The following is a 23,745-nucleotide window of genomic DNA, read 5'->3' on the forward strand; positions in this document are numbered from 1 at the left end:
CCTCTTGTTTTATTTCAATTAAGATTAAATAGTGTATGCAACATCTTAGCTTTTTAGTATTTTGTTTTAAAAAGCAAAGTTCTACAATCAAGACACGCAGTAATTAACTTGCATTAAACACACACAAAGTGAGTAGAAAGATGAAAAGTCTGTTTCTTTCCTTTTTTAGTGTCAGGTTTTATTTAACAAGGACAATAATGAAATCATTCTTATAAACAATCTAATAAAATTTTAGTAGACTTTGATAAAAGCTTCACTGGCTAAAATTCTTCTGTGGCTAAAAATAAATGTTCATACTTTTACCGTTGTACAGTTTGACCAATACAGTATGTGTTGCCACTGAATTTTAAAACTAAAGATTTTGCACACTATGCTTTCATAATGAACTAAGGAGAGGAAAAGGTCAGTTTGTGTGAAACTTGTTTTAATTTTTTCAAAAGGATTGTTTAATAACTTTTAGGATACTATAAGCAGTTGTTAAATTCATGGTTGGGGAAGAAAATGGAACCTTCATAAACACCTCAGAAAAGCTAGTTCACTTTAAATCAATCAAGAAAAGACTACGGTGGTGATGTGGGTACGGGTGAAACATCTGTGAGAATAATTTACCATGGACTTCTGGGGTGCTTATCATGTGAAGATCTTAAAGCACTCACAAACATAATCAAGCATTATCTCAGTCCTGTGAGGAAGGCAACACAAGATGGTTGACTTATAAAGAGAAGCACTGTGTCACTGGCCAGAATGGTTATAGTCCTTCCTATGCTTTGATGTGACCACATCTATAATACTCTGAACCGTTCTGGGTACTACTTTACCAGAAAGGAAACTGAAAGGCAACAAGAATGAAAGACAAATTGTTTGAAGAAAATATATTGCTTTGTACACAGAGGCTGGCCAAACACTGGAGTCCTCGAGGAGGAAAACTGAGAATGAAGAGCAGAAAAATATTTTCTTCCCTAATCTTTCACCAGAATAATCTTTGTAAGGAAAGTAGTGAAAACTCCGCTATGAATTGAGTTTGCTCGGTTAGACTGGAAAGAATGCAAATGTATTGCAGGGAGCCATCCTCAATTATTGGGGAAATGGGTAAGATCCCAACAGTGGGGATTTGGACACATCATCTTCCATTCATTGTAATGGAAGGTGTCTGTTTTGTATACTGTGTGCTGGATAATACCGTGAGAAGATCCCATGGTTCTAAAACTAAACTGGCTCTTTATTAAGAGAACTATTTACAGAAATGTAACTGCAGCTACCATTCTAGCAGTGAGCATACAGACTGATTTCATGGTGCCCCTTCATGGTGCAGAAGTCTTCCCTTCTGCAATCTCTGCTCTTCCAGGGTCCCTGCAGGTTGCTACACTTGCATTCCATAGCTTTAAGTATCTCTGCCATTGTCCTCTGTGTGTCATTTCTGTGATCTTCATTGAGGAGGGTATATCTGCTGTCAGCAGGCAGGATCCTCATGCTGCCTGAAATTGTTTATCAACAGGTTCCACTTACTGAAAATCCAATTCATTTGAAGTTCTGGGCAGTTTCTAGAAGAAATTTTGACATTCCAAAGCTCTGTTGTGGAAAGCAGTGAATCTAAAGCTGCTCTTGCTCTCGGAAGTAGGATAAATCTTGGTCAGTATTAGAGTGACCAGATGTCCTGATTTTACAGGGATGGTCCTGATTTTTGGGCTTTCTCTTATATAGGCTCCTATTACCCCCCCAGCCCCCTGTCCTGATTTTTCACACTTACTGTCTGGTCACCTTAGTCACTATGGTGATGCAGCAGTCCAGCAGAGGGAGTCTGAGCCCCACAGAAGGGGATATGTCTGAGTAGCCTCCATTATGAATTTAAATGAGCAAATCTAACTCTTTTGAGTAATGTCCAAGCTAATGGATGTCTTTGTACGATAAAAGAATTATGAATGTTCAGTATTTTAATACTGAGATATAAGCAAAGTGCACTAGAATAAAACTAAACTTACATGTACTGTACACTTATTGCACTAAGGAAATTGTAAAAGTATATAATTTTCACCTGTAAGGCACAGTTGTATGTACACAAAAATAACTTGTGAACAGTTGCCTTTGGCCTACATATTTTGGAGGTTCAGAGAGAGACAGAATTAAAATGGAGGAGAGAAAAGCTGAGCTGCAGTAGGAGGGGACAAAGACAAGTGAAGACAGCACATGGATGGGGACATTAAACCACATTGTTGTCCTTGATTCTACTGATATACTCTGTCTCAGTGCTTGTGCAGCACCACAACAGACTGTTGTGGGTTGGGTGACTGTCGCCTGTTTCCCTACACCCTTCAGCTCAGCCATTGGGACTGTAGAGATGCTATTTATGGATAGGGCCCTGTGTATTTTGTGATTTCATGCTGCAAGGTTCACTCTTTTTGATGTGGAATTGTGCTTCAGAAATAAGCTTGTTTGAGAAGATAATCTAAAAACTGATTTGACTAAACAAATACAGAGCTGAGTCTGCAGATGGATTGTAACTACTGCTCTGAGTAGTGAACTTCCCGTTCACACTTTAAGGTAAACTAATTCTAACCCTTGAGAAATGACTTTAAATAATATGAATAACTGTTTCACTGCTGATTGGTTTATCAGAAGCATTCAGGTAATATATAAAATCTATAAATATTGTGCATAATTTTATTATTGCCTTCCCCCTCACTTTTTGGCTTTGGGAGCAAAAAAATCATGGAACTAACGTGACATGCCTGTTGTTCTGATTACTTTGTTTCTGTTCTATTTCTTCTTTCTCTGTTTTTTTCTTTTTCGAGTATAAGTTTTCCATGATAGGGACATTTGTTCAGCACTTAAGGGGAAAAAAGGGCCTTGACTGAGGCCTCTGAATGGTCTGTGCTGTATTGTGGACCCATGCCTGTGGATTCAGTATTTTAAAGCCCATGATTGAATGCCCACGCTGCATGGTAAACTAGGTTTATAATTTCTGGACACAGGTCTCGCAACCATTCTTATGCATCCATACTGCACTATGTGGACCTTCTGACTCACATCTGGGGCTTGAGTTGCACTCACCTGTAAAATGACAGGGCTTGGACCAGAGTCTCAGCAGCACTCGGACCTCAACTCACCCCCACAGGTGCATCCTAGGACTTCAGTGCTTGCTAAGCCTGAGTCAGGTGGATTTGTGTAGGGATGTTTGGGCCCGAACCTGAGTCTGAGCCTGGGTTTACACTGCTGTGTAGACATATTCAAAGTACTGCCATAATAAAAATAGTATAAATAATAAATGCCCCCTTGCCAGTTGCCAAAACCTTCTGCTTTCCCCAAACAAACTTCTGCAATAGTTTATATAGTTATCTATATAAAAACCTGTTTCATTGAAAACATTACAGTAAAATAGCTCTGATATCAAAACATGTTATTGTGCTGAATGTATTATTCATTATTGAATTTAATATCTTCCATAAAGTATGTGTAACATTGTTTATGGTCATCCTAATGTTTTGCAGAACTTTGACTATTTTGCTGTTGTGTTTTGGAGTCAGGATCTGGAATGTAGAAAACCAGTTTTTCTTTTTTCTTGCTAGACGTTGTTAAACCTTTGCTATCTTTAACATAGGAATAACCCATATTGTATATCCTGTAGTTACGGATGTGAAGAAAATGTATGGGGCTTATGAGAAGTGAAGGCAATTACCCTTTTTTCCACAAATAGCTCTACATATATTTTGGCAATCTCCTGCACCAATAACTTGCCAATTAATAATAATTAGTTCTCTTCATCCTGCTTCCCAAAACCAGTACAGAAAAAGACTGACCTTTATATCTGATTTGCTTGCTTAGTATTTGCTGCCATTCAGTTTTTGCCCCTCAATGGCAGGTTACTAGCTTGAACAAAAGAATTCTTTGATACTACAACAAACAAGCAGCAAAGAGTCCTGGGGCACCTTATAGACTAAGACATATTGGAGCATGAGCTTTCGTGCGTGAATACCCACTTCGTTGGATGCATGTAGTATGTTAGTCTGTGAGGTGCCACAGGACTCTTCGCTGCTTTTACAGATCCAGACTAATGCTGCTACCCCTCTGATACTTTACAACAAACAACTATCTCATACTAGGGTTTGTGAAGCACACAACAAGCAGGAATGACTGGAAATAGAATTTTGTCACATCAGAATACTATCACTTCTGAGTACCTTCATCGCCCCCATCATTGCTGTATTTGAGCACTTTCCTTATACTCAGTACTAGAAATAATGATCCTCTTCCTTGGCAGCCTGTATGAGAAATACCATGATTAGTTTATAGGTTGGGGTGGGGTGTGATTAATTTATTGTAGCAAAGCTAAAGTGAATGAATTTTTGCATTTATTCGCACAAGCTTGATGTTTGTTCTTTTATGAGTGAGTGCCATGACGAAGGTCTGGTTTTTGTGAGAGTTCTGTCCCCTGCACTTTGGAGTCTCCCACATTTGCCAATGGATTGTTTCAGTAGAATCTAGCTATTTGTGGGAAGTGATGGTAGGAAAGTCTCTCTCTTTCTCTCTCGTTCTCTCTCTCTCAACTGGGTAAGGCCAGTCCTGTGAAGGCTTTTCAGTATCCAGTAAAAACTTGGAACTGGAACCTGTATTCAATGGAAAGGAAGTGAAGAGAGCAGAGCAACAAAGTTATATGTTCATGGTCGCAGTTAATGAACTGCTGCATTTTATATCATTGGAGATTTTTTCAGTGTGAGGCTACATTCCTAGATATAAGTTGCAGTAATCAAGCAGGAGATAATAAATGAGTGGATTACACTGGCCATGTCTGTGCCTGATAAATGAGCGCAATCTTCTGGCCAGTCTGGATGAAAATGAGGTTGGTTTGGTATTTTGGGGGTAGGATGTGGTTTTGCTTTTTTGCCACTATGGCTGTTTGAGGATGCAACAGCACTGAGGATTCTAAAATAACTCCAAGGCTGCTCTCTAATTCAGCAATGTGTTCCTAGATAGTAGGAGAAATTAATATCTAGTTCTTTTCGTCATTAGATCTCAAAGGGCTTTACAAAAGAGGTAAGTAAAATGGAGATAATTAAACAGATGGGGAAACTGGCACAGAGGTGAATTGACTTGCCTAAGGTCAACCAGCAGGCTAGTGCCAGAGCTAGAAACTAGATGGTCTTTATCCTAGGCTACATTGCACTGTTGAGTGAAGGTGTTCCTCAGATTATTTCCTTTTTCTTACCAACGCTCATCTTTTGTCTTGTTTTGGTTTGGTTTTAGTAAGATGATTTTCATCCAGATGCAGATCTCAGTTACCCATTGAGAAAAATGGGGGATGGTGCTGCTTGCATTTATACAGTCAGATAAACAGAGTATGTAATACCAGCTGCAATAGTGCCATCTAGTGACCCTAGTATTATTTACAAGGGGAACTGATGCCCTGTTTAGATATAATACCTAACTTATAGAATAAAGTCAAAATGAGGAAGTAATGTAGTCAGCCATAATCTTGATAATTCTGCTTAACTTTTTAAATATTGGTAACATTTAGATTGAAGTGTTTTTCAGATTTCACTCCTGGCATCAGTATCTAATGTCTTAAGAACAGAAGCGTTCTTAATTCAACATCTGCAACCACCACATGTCGTAAGAGAGTAACTTCAAAGCATGCAATAAAAGTTTTAATTTTCCTCTTTATTGGGCTACTGCAATTTCATTATTATTAACACATGGATTTTTTAATTAACAAATTTCCTTTCCACTTCAGTGCTTTTTGAGTGCTGAAATTGTTTGGATTAATTTAGGTTTTATTAAAATTGGAAGTTCCCTTATTGGTTATTTTAAGTGAATATTTTCAATCAGTAAGAAGACTGTGCCAGAGGAGCCGTACTAAAAGATAGTGTTCTGTTGCATAAAGAAGTTTGTAGAAACTAAATTCTCATTATCTTGAATTAATATATTACTTCATTAGAAAAGTTAGTTTTAAAAGTATCTTTTCTTTATTGATATCTTATAGCACTGTCACCATGTCTGGGGTTGTACAGAACATATGAGTCAGTCCCTGTTCTGAGAAGCTTTCGTTCTGAAGTAGGTAGTGTTCCTCCTGGCCATTTAAGTGATTCGGTCACCATCTGCCGCATATTTTGTGTAGCTGTGGTCCAGAGCTCTGACTCTAGCAGCCTATCAGCAGTCCATAAGCTTCGTCCTGTCTTTGCCCAACCTAGTTACTCCTTGCAGCCTGACCTTAGTGCCCTTCCAGGGCTGAATTCACCCCAAAATTGTCCTACTGCAAGAACCACCAGTCCCTCTCACTGGACCTTCAGAGAGTGGGTGTTAGGTTGTCTGCCTTTACGGAAACAGTAAAACACTCCAGTCTGTTAACTTTCTAGAAGCAGACACTTTACTGAATCTACACAGCACTGATGCTTTATAATAAAAGCAAAACAAGTTTATGAAAAAAGAGTATGGGTTAAATTATACCAGTTAAAAGATAAAGGAAAGTGCATAAGTTACTGCAGCTTCAGGATATGTTTATGACCTTAGGGATACTTAACTTAGTATTTGATAAGCCCTTTATAGGGAACTGCTCTTTCAGAGCTCAATTTCAGACAAAGATAATTTACCTTTTTTTTTTTTTTTTTTTTTTTTGCTGATTAAGTGTTACATGATTTAGCAATTTGATATTTTTAAACTAGTGAAAGGGATTTTTTTTATTTTTAGAAATTGAATATTTGGTTTAAGATTACCCCCCAAAATCTGCAGATTAATCGCTGACCAACCACTACTCTAGTCCTAAGTTACAGAGTGAAAAGTTGCAATAAATTAGTTTTTACAGTTTTAGAGCTGGGGAGGCAGTGGATAATCCCTCAAATGTCCTGTTCAAGCTGCCTGGAGAGAAGTTACACAACCTTCTAGCAAATTAGAGTATTTTTGAGAGAGTCCACTGATATCAAGCACAATGAGGGTACTGGACTGGAAGCTCAGTGCTAGTGCTGCAGATGAAAGTGTGTTGAAAGCTACCTGTCATACTGCTAGAAAAAAACATTTATGGCACTAAAAAAAAATCATGCCAAGATTCTGCCATAGGAGACAACTCACAAAGTTTCTTCAAGCCAGTACTGTACAGCCAGCGAGTATTTGATGAATTATCGTTCCTGGACAGACATGGTAGAAGCATAAACTGTTTGTGGTAAATGCTGAGAGATCATTATTTAGATTACTGACGACAAAAAAAAGTGAACAGTAGCATCTGCGAAGTTGCATGTTCTGTATGAAGACTGACTTTTTGTGAAATCTTAATTTCTGCTCCATGTTTTGTGTTTTATTGTAGAGGAACTGTGGGGGGGGGGGTAGCACTCCAGCTAAAACACGAAGTAGCACTGGTGAGATCATAGCAAAAGCTCCGTTATGCTGTAGGCAAGTGTCATAACTATAAAGGGAAGGGTAACAACCTTCCTGTATACAGTACTATAAAATCCCTCCTGGCCAGAGGCACAAAATCCTTTTACCTGTAAAGGGTTAAGAAGCTCACGTAACCTAGCTGGCACCTAACCAAAAGGACCAATAAAGGAACAAGATACTTTCAAATCTGGGGGGAGTGGGGAGAGAAGGCTTTGTTTTGTTTGCCCTTTGTCTGTTCTTGTGCTTGTCGGAAACAGATCAAGAAAGCAAGCAATCCGACTCAATTAGGATTAGGAAGTACTAGCAAGAGAATGTGTTAGCTTACTTTTATTTTGGCTAGTAATTTTCTCTGTGCTGAGAGGGAGGTGTATTCCCGGTTTTCTTTTTGTAACTTTAAAGTTTTGCCCAGAGGGAAATCCTCTGTTTTAAATCTGACTGCCCTGTGAGATTATCTTCCATTCTAATTTTACAGAGGTGCTTCTTTTAACTTATTTCTTTCTAATAAAGTTCTGTGTTTTTTATCTGATTGGGGTTTTCTTTTAGTGGTCTAAAAAAACCCAAGGCTGGTTTGTGCTCATCTTGTTTATTCTCAAGCCTCCCCAGGAAAGGGGGTGTAGGGCTTGGCAGAATATTAGGGGAAAGTAGGAACTCCTAAGTGGTCCTTTTCCTGAGTTTTTTGTTTAATCACTTGGTGGTGGCAGTGTTACCTTATCCAAGGTAAAAGGGAAAATTTGTCCACTGGGAAGTTTTTAACCTAAGCTACTAGAAATAAGCTTAGGGAGTCTTTCATGTGGGTCCCCACATCTGTACCCTAGGTGCTGAATTTCTAATCTTCTGGGGATGTGTGCGCACGCTCTGCTCAATCCCTGCTCCCACTCCATCCTTTCTCCCACCCCTGATCCACTCCACCCTGCTCCTTCCCTGCCCAGTTCTGTCCCCTCCCCCGTGCACACTGCTCCCTTACTTCTCCCCCCTGCCCCTCCTAACCATGAAACAGCTGATCTACAGCAGGCAATAGGCACTGGGAAAGATGGGGAGGCACTGATCTGTGGGGCCTGCAGGAGGGCAGGAGGCACTGTGGGGAGAGGGAGGTTCTGGTAGGGGGCTGCTGGTGAGTGCTCAGCACCCACCATTTTTTTCCCCCGTGGATAGTCCAGCCCTGGAGCACCATGGAGTCGGCACCTATGGCACCCATAGAGAGAGACATCTTGAAGAACCTCAGTTACTGCACAGAGTGAGTAACCTTCTCTGTAAGTGACAGTATTTTATGTGTAGGCTCTTACTTTACTTACAAAAGAAGCATTACACAGTTTTAATGCTGCATGTTTTGAATAAAGAACTGAGATGGGGGCGGTACAAAGAATCTTAGCTCTGAACAACTCCATTGTTTGCTAAAATTGAAAAATGTTTTCTAAAATGTAATTTTTGTGTATATTCACCTCTCAAATAAAACAACAGAGCAACACTCCCTTATCACTGCTGTGTAGAAGGATTTATTTATGTGGGTGGTTTTTGTTCAATATGCTTTTTGTTCCTTTCATTCATATTAACAGAAGGTCACATGGGTAAAAATTCCTGCTCTGCTCATCACATACTAAGGGAAGAAAGGACTAGAGAACAGTGACCTTGTTTTCTTAGTTTCTTTGAGAGAGGTTGAATGAGAGCCAGCCATATTTGCATATAAAAAAGCAGGAAGTGCTGCCCCATGTCACACCCGAGGGATGTACAACTGGAAACTAAAGAGACGTATTACAGTCTCAATGAACTAAATTGCAATCTCCATCTGACTTGGTTTATGTGTGAATTGAAATTTTGCCTGTAACAGGGGTGGGAAGGGAAGAGATTAACAGGCAATTCTATTATATATTCCTTTTAGTACATCAGAAGGAAATTTGTAACTGAAATGTTGACTGTAATTGGGAAAGATGATTGAACTGTCCAAACCCAGACAAAAGGTGGAACTACATTAGTTTTTAGCTTAGCCTTCTCTCAAAACCACAGAAAACTGAAGGCATAATCTAACTCTTATTAGATCACTGCAAAGACACCCATTTACTTCAACAGGCATTAGACTAGGCCTCTAGTCAGTAATACGTTCCCTTCTGACCCATCTATGGTATCTCTTATGTTAATACAATTCAACAAGTTGGATATTTTCTTAGCAAAATTAGTATTCTACCATCCACAAATTCACAGATATCTTGGGAATGTGTCCAGGGGTACAAGATTGAGCAAATACCTTAACAATGTCATATTATCTGAAAAAGATATATATTTGTGGCGTGTTTTTGTATCAATTTGATATTTGTCAATTACCGTGTCTTTAAAAAAGAGGCATTTCTTTAAGAGAGAGAACCCATGAACCATAATGTTTTCTCACCCTAATATCCTTCCTCAAATAAACTTAGTAAACTTTTATGCTTGGACTGGAAGCTTTCAGTTGTCCTTTTAGCATCTGTTTTTTTTTTTTTCCCATACATACATTCTGTACGGAGGAAAAAAAAGATTACTGTCAGTCAGAAAAAATGCTGATAAAGTTGCTGGGACAGGGTGGTTATAAATCTCTGTCGCTACATTCTCTGATTCTCCACTGTATTCAATTTTATGTCTGCAAGCAGCATACCATTCACTTTTTTTTCTTCTTCCTTGGTGATGGATAGCACAAAAGGGCACTTACATAGCCTAATGAAAGTACACGCTATGTAATTATGATCCACTGACAAAAAGAGAAGTTGCCTTGTAGTGAGTAGTGTGATCCTTGGGGTTGCAAGGGATTGGGGGTTAATGAGAGATGGCACTATTTGTTTTCTGTGCAATAAATGTATCCTTGCATTTACTTAACATAAATGGAATCAGTTAATCCTTTTTTTCATGAATCCACTTCAAAGTAAATTTAGATCTTGTTCACCATAAGGGTAGTTTTGTGGAGAGCGGATTAATTTAATGGAAGCTACAACTTAATGTACAACCCCCCGCACCCTCACAGTGCACTTTACTCAGAATTTAAAACACAAAACAAACCTTTTAACACTACTTTCTAAAATGAACAGTGTCATTATCACTGCTTACAAAAATAAACTGCTAGTAAGATACACTGAATAAACAATTTACTGCAAAATGTTCAAACAATTTTAAGAGCTTCCTTAAACCATCAACAGACATGAAATTCATGGTTAAGGCTGGGACAATGTTGTTAGCTCATAGTTTGGCTAGGTCTAACAACACTAAGGCCCTGATTCAGCTCAGCACTCAGTCTCATCCGTAGCCACAAGCACTCTTCTCTCCCCAAACTGCATTTTCTTCCATTTCTTCACAGATAAAAGGAACCTCAAAATACCACAAAGGGCCAGCTCTCCCAGAATAGTAATCTCAGTAAGGGAGGTTGCTCTTCACCATTTCTTAGCCCCTTCACGCTTAATTCATTTTATTACACTTTAAATTCAACACATCAAACCAAATTCTTCTGAAGTCATTTAAGATTAGATTCAGCCCTGAGATGAACTAGTTTCCCATGCACTGCTCCTCAATGAGGGCTAGGTGGATGCCCAGTTGGACCATTGAAGCAGTGCTTTTAAAAAGTGCAGCTAGAATACTGTACAAGTTTTAAAAATGTCTGGATGATTTTCTGCTCAGACTTTCCAAAATATTTGTTTTTGGACAGAGACACAGCATGGGAAATTGCAACTTCACAAGTGATTCGTTTCACAAAAGCTAGGAACATAAGAACAGCCATACTGGGTCAGACCAAAGGTCCATCCAGTCCAGTATCCTGTCTACCGACAGTGGCCAATGCCAGATGTTCCAGAGGGACTGAACCTAACAGGCAATGATCAAGTGATCTCTCTCCTGCCATCCATCTCCACCCTCTGACAAACAGAGGCTAGGGAAACCATTCCTTACCCATCCTGGCTAATAGCCATTTATGGACTTAATCACAATGAATTTATCCAGTTCTCTCTTAAATGCTGTTATAGTCCTAGCCTTCACAACCTCTTCAGTAAGGAGTTCCACAAGTTGACTGTGTGCTGCATGAAGAGAAACTTCCTTGTATTTGTTTAAACCTGCTGCCTTAATTTCATTTGGTGACCCCTAGTTCTTTCATTTGGTGACCCCTAGTTCTTGTATTATGGGAATAAGTAAATAACTTTTCCTTATCCACTTTCTCAACATCACTCATGATTTTATATACCTCTATCATATCCCCCCTTAGTCTCCTCTTTTCCAAGCTGAAGAGTCCTAGCCTCTTTAATCTTTCCTTATATGAGACCCTCTCCAAACCCCTAATCATTTTAGTTGCCCTTTTCTGATCCTTTTCTAATGCTAGAATATCTTTTTTGAGGTGAGGAGACTACATCTGTATGAAGATTCGAGATGTGGGTGTACCATCAATTTATATAAGGGCAATAATATAGTCTCAGTTTTATTCTCCATCCCCTTTTTAATGATTCTTATCATCCTGTTTGCTTTTTTTGACTGCCTGTGCACACTGCGTGGACATCTTCAGAGAATTATCCACAATGACTCTTAAGATCTTTTTCCTAACTCGTTGTAGCTAAATTAGCCCCCATTATATTGTATGTATAGGTGGGGTTATTTTTTCCAATGTGCATTACTTTACATTAAATTTCATTTGCCATTTTGTTGCCCAATCACTTGGTTTTGTGAGATCATTTTGAAATTCTTCACAGTCTGCTTTGGTTTTAACTATCTTGAGCAGTTTAGTAGCATCGGCAAACTTTGCCACCTCACTGTTTACCTCTTTCTCCAGATCATTTATAAATAAGTTGAATACAAATGGTCCTAGACAGGGGCAGCTCCAGCCCCCAGCACGCCAAGCATGTGCTTAGGGCGGAAGCCACTGGGGGCACTCTGCCAGCGCCCGAGGGTGGCAGGCATGCTGCCTTTGGCAGCTTGCCTGCAGAAGCTCCACTGGTTCTGTGGCTTCGGAGGACCTCCAGAAGGCAGCCTGCCTGCTGTGCTTGGGGTAGCAAAATGCTTAGAGCCGCCCCTGGTCCTAGACCTGACCCTTGGGGAACACCACTCGTTACCCTTTTCCATTCTGAAAATTTATCATTTATTCCTACCTTTTGTCCCCTGCCTTTTAACCAGTTCTCAATCCATGAAAGGATTTTCCCTCTTATCCTATGAGAACTTAATTTATGTAAAATCCTTTGGTGAGGGGCCTTGTCAAAGGCTTTCTGGAAAGCTCTGCAAACAAAGCTTTGACTCAGGTTGTGTGTTGCAAGCCTCCCTCCTACTATTTTTATCAAGGGCTGGCTGGTGGGACTGGAGTTAAGCAGACTTCATAATTAACAAAACTTTCTCTGGTGGGGGGAACATAAAACAACGTGTCTGCCCAAGAAAGTAGCCTGTTCGTCCTCCCTGCGAGTTTTCCTGGATTCCCAGGACGGGTCGGTAGCGTGAGCTACTAGCAAGTGGAACAATTGGAACTCATTTCGGGGGACAGCGAGGAAGAGCATACAGCTGCATTTCTAAGGCAAGGTCCCAAATATCAGGCTCTCTGGTCACCCTAGTGCTCAGGGAGTGATCTCAATCTGGGACTGGCTAGGCAGGTGAAGCCCCGCTCCCCCCTGCACAACGTTATCAGCAGGGTGGGAGCCATCTCTTTCCCAGCGAGGCCTCGCCTCGGGGAAGGATGTGGGGTGCCTGCGAGGCGCTAACCCCCCGGCGGCTCTGGGTCGCGGACACCCTGCACTCATGGGGGCACAGAACCGCCTCAAGTCACGGACCGAGGCCAGTGCTCCCGCCGGTGCCTTCCCGGCTGTCCCCGCCCCCGCGGCGCTGTCCCCGCCCCCCTGCCCGTAGCCAGGCTCCCTCGGCGGCTCAGCTACAGTCGGACAATGCGTAGCCGGAGCCCGTCCGAGCATGCCGCGTCAGCCCCGCGCGGTGCAGCTGGCGCCCGGCTCGCGGCGCCTGGCTGCGCCGGCGGCGGGAGGCGGCCGAGGAGCCGAGCGGCGCGGCGCTGTTCCGGGCCTTCCGCCGACCAAAGCCAGTGCCACTGGGACGCCGGGCTGGCGCGCGCCGTGTCCCGCGTCTCGCTGCAGGGCTGGCTGCGGGGCGGCGTGCTGCTCCTGCAGGGCCCCGCCGCCCCTCTGCAGCTGCTGCGGGACGCCTGGCTCCGCAGGGCGTTGCGCCCGCCCCAGGGGTTTCTCATCCGGGCAGTGGGTGAGTCTGAGGGCAGCGCTGGGCAGCCCCAGTGCGAACTTCTCGGAGGGGAGGCGTGTCCCCAGGCCGGGCTGCCCTGTTAGGAGGTGACCCCAAAGGGGCAGGAAGGGGGCTGGCCCCAGCGCACGTTGGGGGTGAGTGTGGCTGCTCACCAAGCAAGCCCCGTAAGAGGGCACCTGGAGTGAGAGCAGCTAGACTGGCAGGAGGGTGTCCCTGCCCTGTGGCTTAATCCCACTTGTGTGGGGAGGGGAGAGGTATTTCTTCCTGGGGCTGGGGAGCCTTCCCTAGACTTTCTGCCCACGCTTCTTTGTGGCCAGAGGCTACCGGCCTGGCAGTGCAGTCTAGTGCTAAACTCGTAATAGGGACACAAACCAAAATATTGTAAGTTAAAATGAATCACTTTCCCTGGGTAGAAGACTTCTGATGTGAGGCGTGACTTGCTTGTGTTGCTGGAAAAAAGCAGCCTGGTATTAACGAGGTCAGAGAGATGCTGGTGTGTTTTTATTGAAATGAAGTTGGGGCAAAGAGAGAGAGAGAAGGTATTTCACAGGGAGCAGCAAAATGTTCTCAGACTCCTGGAGAATAATTTGAGGTTGTTTAAAATAATTTTCATGCAGGTGACATTGATGGATTGACCCTTTCTGGGCTAGTACTCTGTTTGTAGATTCAGTAAATCTCCCCTTTACTTAAGTAATTTCTAGTGTGGACCCTTGATCCTGTTAATATGCATGTGTGTAACCCCAACCTGAAAGTCTGTTATTCACCAGCATAGGAGTTTGCAGGATCAGGGGTTTCTACAGATTCTGTGATGCCTGGACAAACCAGTACATATAGGCATTAATTTCTGTGAAGAAAGAAAACTGGCTATTTGTTTGTTTGGTTTTCACTGAGTGGAAAAGGTGTGACTTTGTGTAGTACTTTTAGTTCCATATCTGATACTAGTGGATACAACTAGGTTTAACATAAAGGAAACTTTTACAGTACTGAAGTACCAATATTTGCTGTAGGTTTTAAATGAAAGTACTATCATCCTGATCCTTCACTTGGATCCATGTGGGTAGACTCCTGCACCTGTGGAGAGCCTCATTGAAGTTATGTACTTAAGTGTTAGTTGGTGGGAAAATTATTTAAAGATACTCTGGGCAATCTGTTAGCCAATGTGGTGGAAGCCATTAAAAATAAAATGACTTGGAGATCTGAGAGTAGTCATATCTTCATGCCAATGAAATTGACCTGAAAATATGAGTTTAAATAATTTAAAGCTACTCTACTTTTTTTCCCACTCGTGTAGTCCTCTTAGTTTAAATAGGGGTTGTTGTTTTGTTTTTTTGCTTGGTGGCTTTATTGGCTTTCACTTCTATTTTGTTGCATGTATTTACTATATTTTTAAGGAATAACTAAACTACCTGAAAAGTCACATGTTCTCTCTCTCTAATGAAGCCAGTGGCTTTTTCAAAAGAGCATGGTAAGATGCTGTGAAGAACATCAACAAGTTTAAATAACAAATTCAGATCCTCTCACCCCTGCCCTTTCCGCTATGCTCAATTAAACCATTTTATAGTTTGTGATTAGAATTTCTGACTTGTGGGACCTAGTACTAGAGTGAGTGTAAATAAGCAAGGAAAGACTATAGTATTAAGCATGAAATCAATGGGAATTTTGCTACTGACTTCAGTGAAGCCAGGATTTCACTTCATCTGTATAAACTAGGGTAGGGGTGGGCAAACTTTTTGACCTGAGGGCCACATCTGGGTATGGAAATTGTATGGCGGGCCATGAAAGCTCATGAAATTAGGGTGCAGGAGGGCTCCAGCTGCAGGTACCGGCTCTGGGGTGTGACTGGGGATAAGGGGTTTGGAGGGCGAGAGAAGGATCATGGCTGGGACAGGAGGCTGGGGAACAAGAGGGGATCAGTGGGGCAGGCTCCAGGTGGTGCTTACCTAAAGCAACTTCCAGAAACAGCAGCATGTCCCCCCTCTGGCTCCTATGTGGAGGTTTGGCCAGGTGTCTCTGCGTGCTGCCTGGTCCGCAGGTGCCACCCTTGCAGCTCCCATTCGCTCTGGTTCCCAGCCAATGGAAGCTGCGGGGGCAGTGTGCAGAGCCCCCTGGCTGCCCCTACACATGGGAGCTGGAGGGGGAACATGCAGCTGCTTCCGGAAGCCGTGCAGAGTGGGGCAGGACCCAGACCCGGCTCCCCAGCTGGAGCACCAGAGCGGGGCAAACCCTAGACCTTGACAGGAATTCAAGGGCCAGGTTAAAAAGCCTGGAGGGCCGGATGTGGCCTCCGGGCCGTAGTTTGCCAACCTCTGAACTAAGGGAACTACATATACATCAAAGGCGATATATCTATTGTATGCAGCACTGGTTTGACTTTAACTAAAATATTGTGGACATTATTAATTACATTTTAAACGAAGATATCCAAGATTTAGGGGAGACTTAAAAGCTATCAAATGGACATGAGACTTTTTATTTTAATTTGGGTTAAGAAGGATTCTGGAGGAGCTATTTGTTTATTTATGGTGTGTTTTGGGAGAGAGTGATATTCCCTCACTCAATGAGGGAGGTGAACTCAGCAAATTTAGGGTGAACTTGTTTTCATTATTGGATAATAGTAAACATCTACTTAGATCGTAAACTCTATGGGCAAGGACTGTCTGTTATTCTGTATTTGTACAGCATCTTGTACAATGGAATCCTGGTCCATGACTGGAGCTCCCATCTGTTTAAAAAAAAATGGACAGAAATAACTGAATATTCTGATCAGATTGTATTATAGAGATCAGCATGTAGACCTCAATACCATTTGACTTATGCAATAAATTGATATTCAGTTAATTAAACTAGTGGCCCATGCGATCTAATAAGGCCAGATTGCAATCATGATTATTATGCATAAAAGTATTGTAGCCTGATTATGGGAGTGCTCTTTTTCATTGAAGACCATTCAGAAATATGAGCAAATGCAGAATATGGCAGCCCTTTTGTTTAGTTGTGGTTCACAAATGGAGCATAGGTGTTGGTTTTTATCAATGAAGTCCTTTATGGTTTGCATCCTGTGTATTTCAAAAAGTTCTTTGTGCTTTAACCTGACAATAGAGAGAAACTGGGACGATGGAGATGCTAATCCCTACATTTGTATATCTATAGTTGGAAGGCAGGACTTTCTCAGGGGGGTGCCCTCAGTTGTAGAATTTGCTTTGCCCTTGTACCAATAGAACCTGAAGTTTGTTGAATCTACAGAACATGTTACAAGGCCTGTCTATTCGGCTTTTCTTCAGTTGAGGGGAAAGGATTTTTTTTTTTTAAGGTAGATTGTGGAGTTCTTTAGGTCATTTTTGAGATGGTTAATTAGGATAATTTTTGGGGTCTGTGTGTGCTTATAGAGAGCAGCAAATCTGCAAAATGAATATATAAATATCCAAGTATGTGATAAGTGAGATACTTAAGTGTAGTCCTTGCTCTATGTCAAAATCTACATATTTGCTTGTTTAATTTGAGTTATTTGCATTTAACCTAATGTTTGCATTTTATATGTATCCACACAAGTAATGTTATTAATAGAAAAATGAGCACAACATGTTAAAACGTAGTTTAAAATCCCCGACGTTTTTTTTTTTTTTTTTTTTTTTTATAAACCTAGTAAATTTGTTTAGTTTTTCACTTTGGTAAACTATCCTCGGTTATGCTTCCCTTAGCTGTCCTATTATCTGTTTTAACACACGTTGGGGGGAGGTGCGGAATAATTTTCTTAAATCTACATTTACCAAGATAATCAGTTTTTGCAGCTTTCTCACAGGGACTTTGTGTGTAAGCAAAGTTGGCTTGAGATCTGTTAACAGATTCCCTGACTAGTATAAATAGGACCTTATTCAATTAAACATGTGATTTCTTTAGCATTGATAGAGAAAGGTACTTTATATTCTTATAAATTAGGTTCTTATTTTGTTATTGAGGGAAATATTCATCAAATGGGTTACTCTCTGCAGGTAGACTGAATGGTTTCTGTAAGCTAAACTTTTTTGCTCCTGCTAATAATATCCCTGGCTTTCTATCATTAGCGTAAGTTTTTAAAGTGATTGTAAAAATTGCATTGTGAAATGGGTATTTGAAATTTTTCTGATCTCAGATTAAATGTGTTTTTATGAGTAAAATTGTTATATAATCAGCCCTGCAAATTTATCTGGCTTCTTTTAAATATCTGATGTGTTGATGGTAGCCAACAGTCAGGGCTGGCTCCAGCATTTTTGCTGCCCCAAGAGGTGGAGGGGAGCTGAGATTGGCAGCACTTCAGCAGTTCTGCAGCCGCCACCACTTCATAATTTGGCGACAGGTCCTTCCCGCCAGGAGGGACTGAGGGACTTGCCCACTGAATTGCCACCAAAGAGGCTGGATGTGCCGCCCCTCTCCGTTGGCCAGCCCAAGCAGCTGCTTGCTGTGCTGATGCCTGGAGCCGGTCCTGCCAACAGTATACAAAGGATCGATGTGGCCAGTATCATATCTGACTGCCTTTGACTTCTTAAACAGAATGGATCAGGTACCCAGTTTGGAGCCAGAGGAATTCTGGCAGTTGATTATAGAACCAGAATAAAATCCAATTCACTGTCCCAGAGCTGTGTTAGTACTGCAGTGCCAACAGTAGTAAAACCTTACTTCAGGGAGTAAAGCAAGGCTTGGGTTGTACTTAAAAAATATGTTGGCATAGCTATGTCTGACATACAATGCAGACAAAAGCCCCAGTATACACTCTTAGAGTATACACTCACTCTAAGAGAAGAGGGACATTTATGGGGGGTTCCAGGACTAAGGGGCAGCATGGGAGAAAGCATGTAGCTGTTTGTGAAGATTATGCATGTAAATTTGGTTTGCTATTGACGTTGTGGCAGACATAGGTTTTTAAAGGGAAAGATCAAACTCATCCACATGGACTGTCCTCAGTTAAATTGCACAGGGGAGCAGCATGAAAGAAAGCACAGAGTTGTTTGTGAACAGACGTCAAGGATGGGAACCATCGTCAGCAGAGGGGAGGGGCTGATTCAAAGTGACAGTTGATTAGGTAGGAAGGAGCAGAGTTGTCTAGAACAGTGGTTCTCAACCAGCGGTCTGAGGCCCCCTTGGGGACCACAAGCAGGTTTCAGGGGGGCCACCAAGCAGGGCCAGCATTAGACTTACTGGGGCCCAGGGCAGAAAGCTGAAGTCCTGCCACATGGGGTTGAAGCCCGGGCCCTGAGCCCTGCCACCTGAGGCTGAAGCCGAAGTCTGAGCGATGTAGCTTTGTGGGGGCTCCTGTGGCATGAGGCCCCAGGCAATTGCCCTGTTGCTACCCCTTAATGCTGGCCTTGGATTTTATATGGAGAAAACCGTTATTGTGACACAGGAGGGCTGTGGAATTTTTATAGTATATTGGGGAGGGCCCTCAGAAGGAAAAAGTTTGAGAACCCCTGGTCTAGAACCTTGAAGGAGGAAACCTGCTTGAGATTGATGCATAGTGGAAGGGGAGTCAGGGGAGTATTCAAAAAGGGGTTTATGTGATCTAAACCAAGGACAAGGAAGATAGCTGTTCGATAATGCAAGACTATTAGTATTAATTTGTATTGCAGTATCACCTAATGGTCCTAGTTCAATCTGGGCTCTATTGTGGAGAAACTGCACTTTTTACTTGGACATTTCTTTGTAAACATGCTGGACTGGAAATGCAGAAGCTTAATGGTAAGAGCATATAAAAGTGCTACAGAGGAAAAAGCCATTTGGCCTAATAAATGTATTCTCTCTCGTTAAATCTATTATTAGATGTTAATCTACCTCCCAACTTTCGTTCAATTCTCTCTTGCTCTATAAAAATGTCTAGTTTCCTGTAAGTTATATCTAGGGCCCTACCAAATTCACACCCATGAAAAACACATCATGGACCTTGAAATCTGGTCTCCCCCCATGAAATCTGGTCTTTTGAGTGCTTTTACCTTATACTTCACAGATTTCACAGGGGAGACCAGCGTTTCTCAAATTGGAGGGTCCTGACCCAAAAGAGAGTTGCAAGGTTATTTTAGGAGGGTTGTAGTATTGCCACCTGTACTTCTGCACTGCCTTCAGAGCTGGGCGGCTGGAGTGTGGCAGTTGTTGGCCGGGCACCCAACTCTAAAGGCAGCGCCCGACCAACAGCAGTGCAGAAGTAAGGGTGGCAATACCATCCCATGCCACCCTTATTTCTGAGCTTCTGCCTTCAGAGATAGGCATGTAGAGTGTGGTGGCTGCTGACTGAGGTCCCAGCTCTGCAGGGAACACCACAGAAGTAAGGGTGGCAATATCATACCATGCCATGCTTCTGTGCTACTGCTGGCGTGGCTCTGCCATCAGAGCTAGGATCCGGGCTAGCAAGCACCTCTCTCCATCTGCCTAGCTCTGAAGGCAGTGCCGTCGCCAGCAACAACGCAGAAGCAAGGGTAGCAGTACCCCAATCTCCCTTACAATAACCTTGCGACACCCCCCCCCCCACACACACACAGAGCTTCTTTTTGGATCAGGACCCCAACAATTACAACATCGTGACATTTCAGATTTAAATAGCTGAAATCATGAAATTTTTGATTTTTAAAATCCTATGACTGTGAAATTGACCAAAATGGACATGAATTTGGTAGAAATATTGAATGTCGTTACATAGTTCTTATACATTGACTTGCACAACCATAAAATATCTGATTTTATAATATGTTTAATGTTTAAAAATATATTTTATACTTTGGTTGAGGCAACCTAATTTTTTTAATTCCAACTCTGCATAGGGTTTATAGAATAGTAGAGCCAGTTGCAAATTTTTGTGACAAAATGTTTTTTCATCAGAAAATGCCAATTGATCAAAACTGAAACGGTACATAGGAAAGGATCAGTGTTGACTATTTTTCTCATTTCAAAATAAAGTTGGAAAAATTATTGAAATGTTGCCACTGGCATTTTTTGATGACAGATGGCGTTGGTTGCGATTTTGTTACTCTGTCATGCTTCCATTGAGAGAAATGAGGAAAATAGTCCCCAGGGGAAGAGTTGAATTAATTATAAGTTCATTTTCGTCACTGCATGGCAACTGTGAATTGTAGAGGTAGGGAGAACATCTTGGTGAAGGACACAGAAGTAAAAGTATATATTCAGTCCCTCTTAAAGAAAAAAAGCTGCAGCTATATTGAGAGTATTTTAATAAATGAAGGGGCGAAAATTCAGTGGTTCTTGCCAGCTCATATTTGAAATTGCATAGATTTCTTCAACAAGTGGGCCATCCAGAAATAGGTTGCCAATGCTGTTGTTCTGCTAGGGTGATTATTTTCATAGCCCATTCTCCATCTTCTCTGGCTGTTAATTAGAGGTTGCCTCCACACCATCCAAGCCTGTTATCTCTCCTCTGAACATCCTATCCAAATATAGTTTGTTGAAAGTGCCTTCTAGATGCCCCTCTTGATTGCTAATCTCAGATGGAAGAGGATGATGGAAAGCCTTTGTCAACCCCTCTTGCTTGTTCCTTGTCATCTGCAATGGCAGATCCAGGGAATTACAAGCAGTCCTTCCAATGATAGCAGTAACTTCCTTTCAGAAAGGAAGTAACATTGGAAAGCTGCAGACAAAACAGAAGTTTTAAAAAGTGGCTTTTTTAAAGACCAAGATTAGTTTGTCTGTCTTACATTCTTTTTTTTTAAAATGCAGAATTTAAAACAATATATTTTGTCAACATAGGATATCACTTTCTAATGAGAATAAGATGGGGTATTTGCAAGTTCCTTCAGAAAGCCATTCAGTAATGTGGAAAACAAGTAGAATGAACAGTTTTTGTGCTTCTTTTGTACTATCAATTTGATACTAGCAAACTTCTTACCTGGTGAGTCAGGTACATGGTGAGAAATTTGAGAGAAAATGTAGCCTTTTTTTTAACTAGAAGGTGGAGGTTAGGAGCATTTGAATACACCTCCACTGTGATCTAACACGACCCAATATAACATGAATTCGAATATAATGCAGTAAAGCAGCTCTCCGGGAGGGAGGGTCTGCACGCTCCGATGAGGCAAAGCAAGTTTGATATGTGGTTTCACCTATAATGCGGTAAGAGGACAGCATTATATCGGGGTAGAGGTGTACTTGAATTAGAGAACCTGCTAACTATACAGCAGTGGACCTGAAATGTTGAAATTCTTCCCAAGCAGCCCATTTAGAACATCTAATATAAATGCCCTGCACTCTTCATTTAGACCCTGATCCTGCAATCAGATTCACACAGGTGGACCCTTACTGAAGCCAGTGGGACTCCACATAGCTGCATGGCTCCATCCACTTGCAGAACTGGGGCCTTGATTTGACCTGAGGCCTGGTTGGAAGACCAGCTGAATGTAAGAAGTTCATCCCACCTGAACTATATCTGATAGGATAAATGTGTAGACATACTAAATAATTACAAGGTCACTTTACAGGCATAGGAACACTGGTATACTATGCCAGCAAAGCACGCCTAGTGTGGACACAGCTTATACTGGCAGAGCTGTGCTTTGTACTGGTATAGTAAAGCCCTGGCCCTCCATTCCCCGAGTGAGCCGTGTGGCTGTGTCTACACTAGGGGCTTCTGCTGTCACAGCTGTGTTGGTCTTCATACCCTGACTGACATAGCTATTCTGACAAAAGTCTCTAGTGTAGACCTGGCCTAAACAGAAGTGCTGATATTTGAGAATTGGCATTGTTATATTGGCTGTACATTGTATAGTTTATTTGGCAACTCATGCATGATAGTATTGACAAACAATTCTACAAATACTAGCAACCCAGTAACATGAATGTTTGACTACCTAACATTTCTCTATCAGTTGCTTATATTTGTATTATTAATATTGAAATTAAACTTTAATTTGTGTAACTGCAAATTTCTACTCAAAATAAACTTCGATATTTTAATCTTTTAAAACTGATTTACATTTTACACATTTAAATCATTGGAACAAATGATATATTTTTTCAAAGCATCATAAACTGAGAAACAGAGCTTCTAAATAACCTAAACTATGTGTACAGTAATTAATATCAATATTAGCATCATAATTTTACAACATATCATTAAGGAAAACCTAGGTGAAATTATTGCTTTTTCAGCAGCACACACTAATATTTTGAGACTTTTAGGAAAGCTCATGATTCTTGAGACCTTCCATTTGCTGAGTTGCTCTGTAATGTTACACATGGGAACACACAAACTTAATGAGGATAGCAACTCAGCAGGAGATTGTTTGTGCTTCTTAGATTCCTTTCTCTTGGATTTCCTTACTGTGCACTTCTTTCATGTCTATTCCAGACTTTGATCTGCTCTGGTAAACAAGGTTACAGGTTTAAAAATCAAGGTTGATTAGTTTTGTAACCAAGTAAGTTACTGTGTTTTTTCTCTCTGTGTGCTGACTTGAAAAGTTTTGGTGGCCTAAGAAACATGTACATGTTGTATTTTATACGACTGTGTATAGGTAATCAGAATTTAAAGAATATTTTCTAAATAATCTCAATTTTTTTAAACTGTTACGCCCAAATTTATTAGCTCTAGTGCTATTTCCAGTAGTACCCTGAGTCTGAAACTGTCAACTTGTGTGTTCTGTTGTTTGATCTCTGTGATTATTATAGTTATTTCTGTAAATCCTATACTGCTAAATCTCAGGAAGAATGTCTTGCATTTTTTGAAAGATGACTTATCCTGAAGCAAGATAGCTTTGAAAACGTATGTTTGTTACTTACTCATCTGATGTTCCTAATACAATGACTATGAGAGCCTGGTTTTGATTTCAAAGACTCAGTAGCTCAGAGAACTCACAATTCCATTTGAAGTCAGTGGCAGCTCCAATGCTTGGCACATTTGAAAATCTGGCTCTTCATTTAAAAAACCAAACCAAACCAATAGAAATGTTACCATATGCAATAGATGGCCCATAGCAAAGCTTGTCTGTCAAATAAGTAATTATCCCTGTTCATAAACATTTGTGCTTGACGTGTAGTATAGTGATTCAATTTAATTTGTCTTGAAATTAAAACAAACCGTTCTACAAAAATGATTAGGTATGGAAAAATTAAAGTGTATGGTCAGTCTCTTTCTTTTGCTGGAAACATCTAGCCCCTAGAAAATGTTTCCTTTGTTTAAAGATTCTTCTGATTTTTTTAAAAAGAAAATGAAATATTGCTTGAATTTTGTTC

The 23,745-nt window shown here is 41.2% G+C and overlaps 1 protein-coding gene across 1 annotated transcript in view; it reads left to right on the top strand.

The window, feature by feature from the left end:
* Positions 1 to 13,245: 13,245 nt before the first annotated feature.
* The window catches only part of STOX1 (storkhead box 1), a 30,015-nt gene continuing 19,515 nt past the window's right edge, over positions 13,246 to 23,745 (top strand). The window contains 3 exon segments of the mRNA XM_032795235.2: positions 13,246 to 13,295; positions 13,297 to 13,362; positions 13,364 to 13,545. Coding sequence (XP_032651126.2) covers positions 13,246 to 13,295; positions 13,297 to 13,362; positions 13,364 to 13,545 — 298 coding nt within the window.

Source organism: Chelonoidis abingdonii, chromosome 15 (assembly GCF_003597395.2).
Source record: "Chelonoidis abingdonii isolate Lonesome George chromosome 15, CheloAbing_2.0, whole genome shotgun sequence".
In the NCBI taxonomy this organism is placed as follows: domain Eukaryota; kingdom Metazoa; phylum Chordata; order Testudines; family Testudinidae; genus Chelonoidis; species Chelonoidis abingdonii.